Source organism: Musca domestica, unplaced genomic scaffold, assembly GCF_030504385.1.
Source record: "Musca domestica strain aabys unplaced genomic scaffold, Musca_domestica.polishedcontigs.V.1.1 7, whole genome shotgun sequence".
In the NCBI taxonomy this organism is placed as follows: Eukaryota; Metazoa; Arthropoda; class Insecta; order Diptera; family Muscidae; genus Musca; species Musca domestica.
In genome coordinates this window covers 10,767,876-10,776,032 of record NW_026712383.1, presented here as the reverse complement: position 1 = coordinate 10,776,032, position 8,157 = coordinate 10,767,876, and the positions used below count along the sequence as shown (strand labels likewise).

Sequence of the window (8,157 nt, the reverse complement as noted above, 5' to 3'; positions counted from 1 at the left end):
GTAAACAATATAATAGCTTTCACTGGAGTAATTTTAACAGCTGTCGGACGAATGGCTTAGAAGTGACAGCAGTCTGAACTTGGTTGTAGTTTTTTCATCACCTGTATATTGATGATTTTCGCCACATTTTTATCACAGATTTGTTAAAAAACTGGTATTTGTAGGTCATAATGGGTTCAAACTCCGGTCTATAAGTCCACGTTGTTGTATAGCACCCATATAAAGGTACCTCTCTATATTCGGCATTTTGATGATTTTTACCACAGTTGTCCACAGATTTGCCTAAAAATCAATTTTTAGTTCCGGTGGCGGAACATATTATATATAGGTTCACGTTTTGATATGGCCCCCATATAACGGTTCCTTCTATGGGTTCTGTGATGGCAGAACATTGAATATTTAGGTCCACGTTTTCCTATAGCGCACATGAAACGGTTCCATCGGATATTCGGTATTTTGACGATTTAAGCCACATTTTCCAAAAAAAGAATTGTGTGAAATTTGATATTTGTACTTTATAATTGGTTCTACAACCGGCGTCAAATCATTCTCCATATTGTTCCTAGTCACATATACACACGGAATTATGTAAAATTTGGTATTTAAGACTAGCAATAAATTAGAATGGTTGTAGTATATAATTGCCTATATAGGCTCCCGTTTTAGTATGGCGCCCATATATCGGCGCCGACAGTTCTCCTACCGATCTTACTGGTATTTGTAGGTTAAAGTGGCCTCTGCCGGGAGAGTTAACAATTAAAACTTATTGGTCCATACCTTTATTTTTTTATGCTACATTTTCAAATTGCCTTCGTCGTCTACTGTAAGAAATTGAGCACAGGGTTTTTGTTTCAAATCTAGTTATGTTCATAAATAATTTACTTAAGAACTACTTTAACCAACCTTTAATTAACCTAAACGCAGACATACAGTAGTTCTTATCTCTTCACACATGGAATAGAAAATATTGCATGGATGCGCGTCCTTTCCTTAAAGTCTTTTACTGAGTATGTCCATTTACGTGTGTGTTGGATCATAAACCTTATTATTGTACTAGTGCAAAAGCCCAATGAATGAGGTTTTCAATCCGTTTTTAACATCCCTAGACCCCATAAAGTATATATATTCGTGAGCAGCATAAAATTGTAAGTCGATTTAACGATGTCTGTATGTCTGCCTGCCCACATTATTTGTATTGTGTCTAGGGTGGTTGGTATTGAAAATGAACATTTTGGTCCACGTTTTCTTATAGCCCACATATACCCAACGATATTCGATATTTTAATAATCCTAGTAACATTTACCCACGAAATTGTTTCAAATTTGGAATTTTAGAAGATTTGGTAGATGACAATACTTGAAGTATAAAATTGTCTATAGACTTTCCCGTTTTGGTTTTTTCCCGTATAGTATGGTGGGTACACTAAGTTCGTCATTCCGTTTGTAACTCATCGAAATAATCATTTTAGACCCAAGTATATATATTCTTGATCAGCGTAAAATTGTAAGACGATTTAGCCCTGTCCGTCCGTCTGTTTTAATCACGCTACAGTCTAAACGAATTAAGATAGGAAGCTAAAATTTTGCACAGATCTCTCTTTTGTCTGCAGGCAGAAGATGTTAGCCACATTTTTCAATGGAATTGTCTCAAATTCCGAACAAGAAGTCCCTTGTGAGTATTTTATCCCCTGAGAGAGAATTGTCTATATAGGTCCACGATATCGTATATCACCCATATAACGTTGTCCTCCGATATTCGGTATTTAGAAGTTTTTACCCACATTTTTTAACAAGATTGTCTGAAAACCCACACAAGGAGTTACGTGCGGGTACTTTATGCCTCGGAAGAGAGTTGTCTATATAGGTCCACGATATCGTATAGCCCCCATATAACGGTACCACGGCACATTTTCCGATGGAAAGGTCTAAAAATCCATAGAAGGAGTTCCTTGGGAGTACTTTATCCGTTTAGAGAGAATTATCTATATAGGACCATGATACCCTTTAGCCCCCATATAACGGTACCCCCCGATATTCAGTATTTTGATGATTTCAGCCACATTTTCCAATGGAATGGTCTGAAAATCCACAGAAGGAGTTACTTTGAAGTACTTTATCCGTTTAAAGAGAATCTATATCTATAAAAGAGGAAAATGTTTGTATGTTTGTTTGTTTGTTTGTTTGTAATTTATGGACTCGAAAACCGCTGAATAGATTTTCCTGAAAATTTCCATATATACTGCAACATCGCCTGAAAGTAACATAGGCTATATACATTTTTGAATTTCCACTTGGAACTGGAGATATAGTATCAGAATCGGAGGTACCTCCCAAAAATTTAGATTTTATATGCACATATATATTGATTGGTTGAAGATACAGTCTCCAAATTTGGAATACGTAACGGAATTTGGAACAAAAATAAGTTTGCCAAATTATATTGTAATCGGTTCAGATTTGGATATAGCTCCCATATATATTTTCGACCGATTTCGTTCATTTGATGCCTTAAACACAATATGAATGTTCGATTCCAATGAAATTTGGAATGTGTGACGGGATTTAATCCGAAAATAAATTTGTCAAATTATATTGAAATCGGTTCAGATTTGGATATAGCTCCCATATATATTTTCGACCGATTTCATGTATTTGATGCACCAAACACGCTCTGTATCTCTAATTTCAATGAAATTTGGAATTGGTAGCGGAAATTAAAACAAATATACATTTGGCAAATTTTATTAAAATCGGTTCAGATTTGGATATAGCTCTCATATATATTTTCGACCGATTTCATGTATTTTATGCACCATACACAATATGTATATTCGATTCCAAAGAAATTTGGAATATGTAACGGGATTTTGATTAGAAAATAAATTAGTCAAATTATATTAAAATCGGTTTAGATTTGGATATAGCTCCCATATGTTTTCCGCCGATTTTACATATTTGATGCACAAAACACGATACGTATTTCCGATTCCAATGAAATTCGGTATGAGTGGCTAAATTTGGTACAAAAATAAATTTGACAAATTATATTCAAATACGCTCAGATATATACTCAGCCGATTTCACATATTTGATCCACCCAAAGCGAGAGAGACAAAATCTGGCACCAGAAAAAATTGCCCAATTATATTGAAATCAGTTGCCCAATTATATTGAAATCATATATATTTCAGCCGATTTCATATATGTTATGCACCAAACATGATATATATGACCGATACCAATGAAATTCAGAATGTGTGGCGGAATTTGGTTACAATAATAAATGTGACAAATTAATTGGAAATTAGTTAAGTTATATTATCGGCCGATTTCACATATTTGACGCACCAATTTCAATGAAATATGAAAGGTGTGGCGGAGTTTGGTGTAAAAGTATTTTTTTTTTTTTTTGAAATAATATTTAAATCGGATCAGCGAAGTATGTTGCTATCTCGAATTCACTAATTTCAATAGAAATGCCACTCAACTTCAAAAGATTGCAGTTTACTGCACGCTTGGTATTTCCTATGAAATAAATAAATCCGAAGGAAAAACCCTTCGTGTATGTATGTCATGTTACTGCTTTTCTAATGGTTTTGGTTATTTACGCATTAAAGTAGTGCAATATTTTTTTTAATTTTTAAATTTGTTTTTTTTTTTAACCAACATATATTCGTAAATAAAATTTTGAATGCATATAAAATCAAAAGGGGTAGCGAAGCGCACCGGGCTCAGCTAGTTATCTATATAGGTCCACTATATCCTATAGTCGGTATTTTTATGATTTCAGCCCCATTTTTCAATGGAATTTTCTGAAAGTCCACACAAGGAGTTCATCGTCGGTACTTTATCCCTTGGAAGAGAATTATCTATATAGGTGTACCATATCGTATAGCCTCCGTATAACGGTACCCCCCGATTTTCGGTATTTTGAGGATTTTAGCCACATTTTCAACGGAATTGTCTGAAATTCCACACAAGGAGGCCCTTGTGAGTACTTTAGCCACTTGAAGAGAATTGTCTATAGGTCCACGATACCGTATATCCCCCATATAACTGTACCCCCGATATTCGATATTTTGATGATTTCAGCCACATTTTACAATGGAATGGTCTGAAAATCTACAGAAGGAGTTCCTTGGGAGAACTTTATCCCTATATAACGGTACCTCCCTAATTTCTGTATTTTGATTGATTTTAGCCACATCTTTCAACGGAATTGTCTGATATTCTGCACAAAAAGTTCTTTGTGAGAACTTTATGCCCTGAAAGGGAATTGTGTATATAGGCCCACAATATCGTATACACCCCTATACAACGGTACATGATATTCTGTATATTGATGATTTTAGCCACATATTCCAATAGTATTGTCTGATAATCCACACAAGGAGTTCTTTGTGAGTACATAAAATTCTATATCGATTTAGCAATGTCCGTCCCTCTGTCCGTCTGTGGAAATCACTCTAGCTTCCGAAGGAAATGAAGTAGGTTGATAAAATTTTACTCAAATGTGTATCTGCAAGATTTTTGGTATTGAAAATGGGCCATGTAGGTCCACATCTTCGTATAGCCCCCATATAACGGTACCCCCCGATATTCGGTATTTTAATGATTTTAGCGACATTATTTACAGGGATTGTTTCAAATTTCGTATGTGAAGTTCGTAATGGATACTTCAGCCCATGCCAGAAAATTGTCTGTGCAGGTCCACGTCTTCGTATAGCCCCCATATAACGGTACCCCCCATATTCGGTATTTTGACGATTTTAGCTACATTATAAACAGATTTTTCTTTAAGTTTCGCATTTAAATATTGTAATAATTTATGACAAAAGTTGCGTATGCAGGCCCACGTCGTCGTATAAGCATTCGGTATTTTTAAGATTTTAACAGAATTTTTAACGGGTTTTATTTTTTGGAAATTGCCAAATTTGTACCAAATGGTGGAGGGTATTGAAAGTTCGGCCCGGCCGAACTTACAGCTTTTTTACTTGTTCAAGTTTCGCATTTGAATATTGTAATGTCTTATGACAAAAGTTGTATATGCAGGTCCTCGTCGTCGTATAGATAAAGGCTAAATTCGGTATTTTTAAGATTTTAAAAGAATTTTTAGTGGATTTTATTTGTTTTTGAAAATTGCCAAACTCGTTCCAAATGGTGGAAGGTATTCAAAGTTGGGCCCGGCGAAACTTACAGCTTTTTTAACTTGTTGTCGTTAAGATTTTCAATTAAAAACTTCGGAAAACTAGCAAAGAATTGAGTAAAACATAAAATTAATAAAATAAAATTTAAAATTCCTTTCTGAACGACTCAGGCCGGTGGAAACACTATAGATATAAATAATATTTTAGTTGCATTTGTAGAAAATTATCAATAGAATTTTGTAATTTGCTAATACTTCTAAACAAATCGTTCGGGTAATTTGAAAATTAATACATTTTTAGATAATTTACTTTGTACTAACAAATAATTGAGCAATTAAAATATAATTTCTATTTTTGTAAAATTCAAAAAAACATTTGTCTATTACTATGCCTCTGAGGTGGATTTAGTTAGAGCAATGATTCTCTTGTATTTGGTTCTCGTCCCATCGACTTTTCCGAACGTTGATGGACTAAAACTACGTTTTACCAATGTAAAGTGTGAAGATCTTAGTCCAGATTTTTGTCGATTTCAAAAATGTCGTCTCGCCGTTATAAAGCGTGATGTGATTGCGCTTAATATTGATGTGAAATTGTTAAAGGTGCCGGTCAATAATGTCACGGTAAGTATTGGGAATCATTGTGAAATGAACGTTACTCTTGGAGGTGTGGAACTTTTCATACATTCTATGGTGAGGATGAGTTCATTATATACAAATCGACTGCTAACAAGGGAATTTTCATAACCGTGACGTAAAAAACCTTTAAAAATGGAACTATTAGGATTCAATATTCGAAAAAATGTCTTCTTTATAGGAATGCCAAAACATTTCCAGAATTATGATAAATAAATAAAAAAATTATATTTAAAAAAAAATATATATATATATTTTGCCGTTGTAACTTCTTTTTTCTTTCAACCTTTTATCTTTTGACAGGTAAATTTGTCATTTTACAAAAAGGCTAGCGGATATCGACCATTTCTATATAATATTACCCATGATTTTTGCTCGTTTATGCAAAATCGTAAACGGATTATGCTGGCGAAAATAGTTTTGGACGTCTTGCTCAAGAAATCGAATATCAATCATACTTGTCCCTATGATGTAAGTTTTGTTTTGGTGCCTTTTGTCCCAAATACATTTTGACATATCTCTTCATTTGTTCTCCTTTGAGTAGCATAATATTATTGTGGACAATGCGATTTTGCATGAAAGTCAATTTCAATTGCTACCCCTACCACGCGGCGACTATATGGTGCAAGTCAAAGTGGCTGCCTACAATGACTGGAAGGCGCTTGTTAGAATATATTTCGGTATATATCAGGATTTGTAGTTGTGGTATTGTTAATTGATTTAATTTACATATATGTAACTTTTAAACAACTTTACTCATTGTTTATTTCACAAAAATGAATATGTCGGTTTTGTTGCAATAAATTCAGAAATATTAACAAATTTTCAATCGTAAAAGTTACAGAGTAGGTCTAATTGTGTTTATAAATTGTTATAAATTAATTTACGAAAGTTCTTGACTTGAATATAAGTTTCAAAAAATGCTGAATCTTTTTTATTAGCTCTTATTTTGAGAGTTATAGGTTCTGAAATTCTTTAATAGTTGGACATCAGTCTAGAAAATGTTGAAAAGTTTTTTTAATTTCATTGGTGATACACAGTGTACATGTTGTATTTCTATTTGTTCGAAATCTGTTGGAATCACTTTTAGCTCTTAGAATCCACATCAAATTGGTAGTGATAAGATCTACATTTGGAGTCGATCTAGCGATGTCCGTCCGTCCGTCCGTCTGGCTGGCTGGTGCGCACGATAACTCTCGAAGGGAGTATCCGATTTAATCCAAACTTGGTACATCGTAATATTATTGCCAAACATAGATCGAGTACGGAGATGGGCAATGTCGGTCCATTCCTTCTGTTACCTCCCCTACAAAAGGTCGAAATTTTCGAAAAATATATTTTTTGCACAGAAAGAGAAAGCATAATTCGATTTTGCTCCAACTTTGCATATCCCAATATTTGCATCAATGGGAGGCCAGGTGCGAAAATGGACAATATCGGTACACTCTATCAAGTACCTCCCCCACAAACAGTCAAAATTTTAAATAATTATAAGTCTTATAAAATGTGATGTAAGAGTCCGATTGTCTTCAAATTGCAGACATCCCAATATTTTTATGAACCAAGTATATGTTGTTAAGATGGAAGATGTCGATCCACTTCTTCTGGTACGTCCCCACAAATTGGTCGAAATTTTCAAAAAATTATATTTTCTGCACAGCAAGAGAAACGATAACCCGATTTTCCCCAACTTTGCAAATCATACTATTTGCGTCAGTGCTAGATCAGATGTGAAAATGGACAATATCGGTCCACTCCATCTAGTACATCCCCCACAAAGGTCAAAATTTGGCATAATTACAACCCTTATAAAAAGATCTGGTGTTAAGATGGAATATATCGGTGCACTCCTTCTTGTACCTCTCCCACAAAAGGTCGAAATTTTCAAAAAATATTTTTTTTCACAGAAAAAAAATTAATAATCCGATTTTGCTCCAACTTTGCAAATCTTAATATTTGCGTCAGTTCTAGGTCAGGTTGAAAAATGGATAATATCGATCCACTCTATCAAGTGCCTCGCACACAAAGGGTAAAAATTTTGAATAATATAATAATTAATAATTCGATTGTTTTAAAATGTCACACAACCCAAAAGGTCGAAATTTTGAATATCCAACCTCTGATTTCATTTAGACTTGGTACATCGCATTATTTCCATCAACACAAAATCTATTATAAAGATGGTAGAAATCGGACGATTTCTTCTGGTACCACCCCAACATAGGGTTGAATATTTTAAAAATTTTACACATACAAACATTTTTATTTACAAAAGATCTGTTGTAAAGATGACATATATATGCGAACCCCTTCTGGTGCCTCACCCACAAAGGGGCACAATTTTCAATATTTTTATCTTTTCAACTTGCAATCTCTAA

General features: G+C 34.1%; 1 protein-coding gene across 1 annotated transcript; it reads left to right on the top strand.

Moving 5' to 3' along the window:
- Positions 1–5,563: 5,563 nt before the first annotated feature.
- LOC109612853 (uncharacterized) lies at positions 5,564–6,479 on the top strand. Its single transcript, XM_020037290.2, has 3 exons — positions 5,564–5,767; positions 6,083–6,250; positions 6,324–6,479. Exons 1-3 carry the CDS (start codon positions 5,564–5,566, stop codon positions 6,477–6,479), a joined length of 528 nt encoding a protein of 175 aa, XP_019892849.2.
- Positions 6,480–8,157: the final 1,678 nt, after the last annotated feature.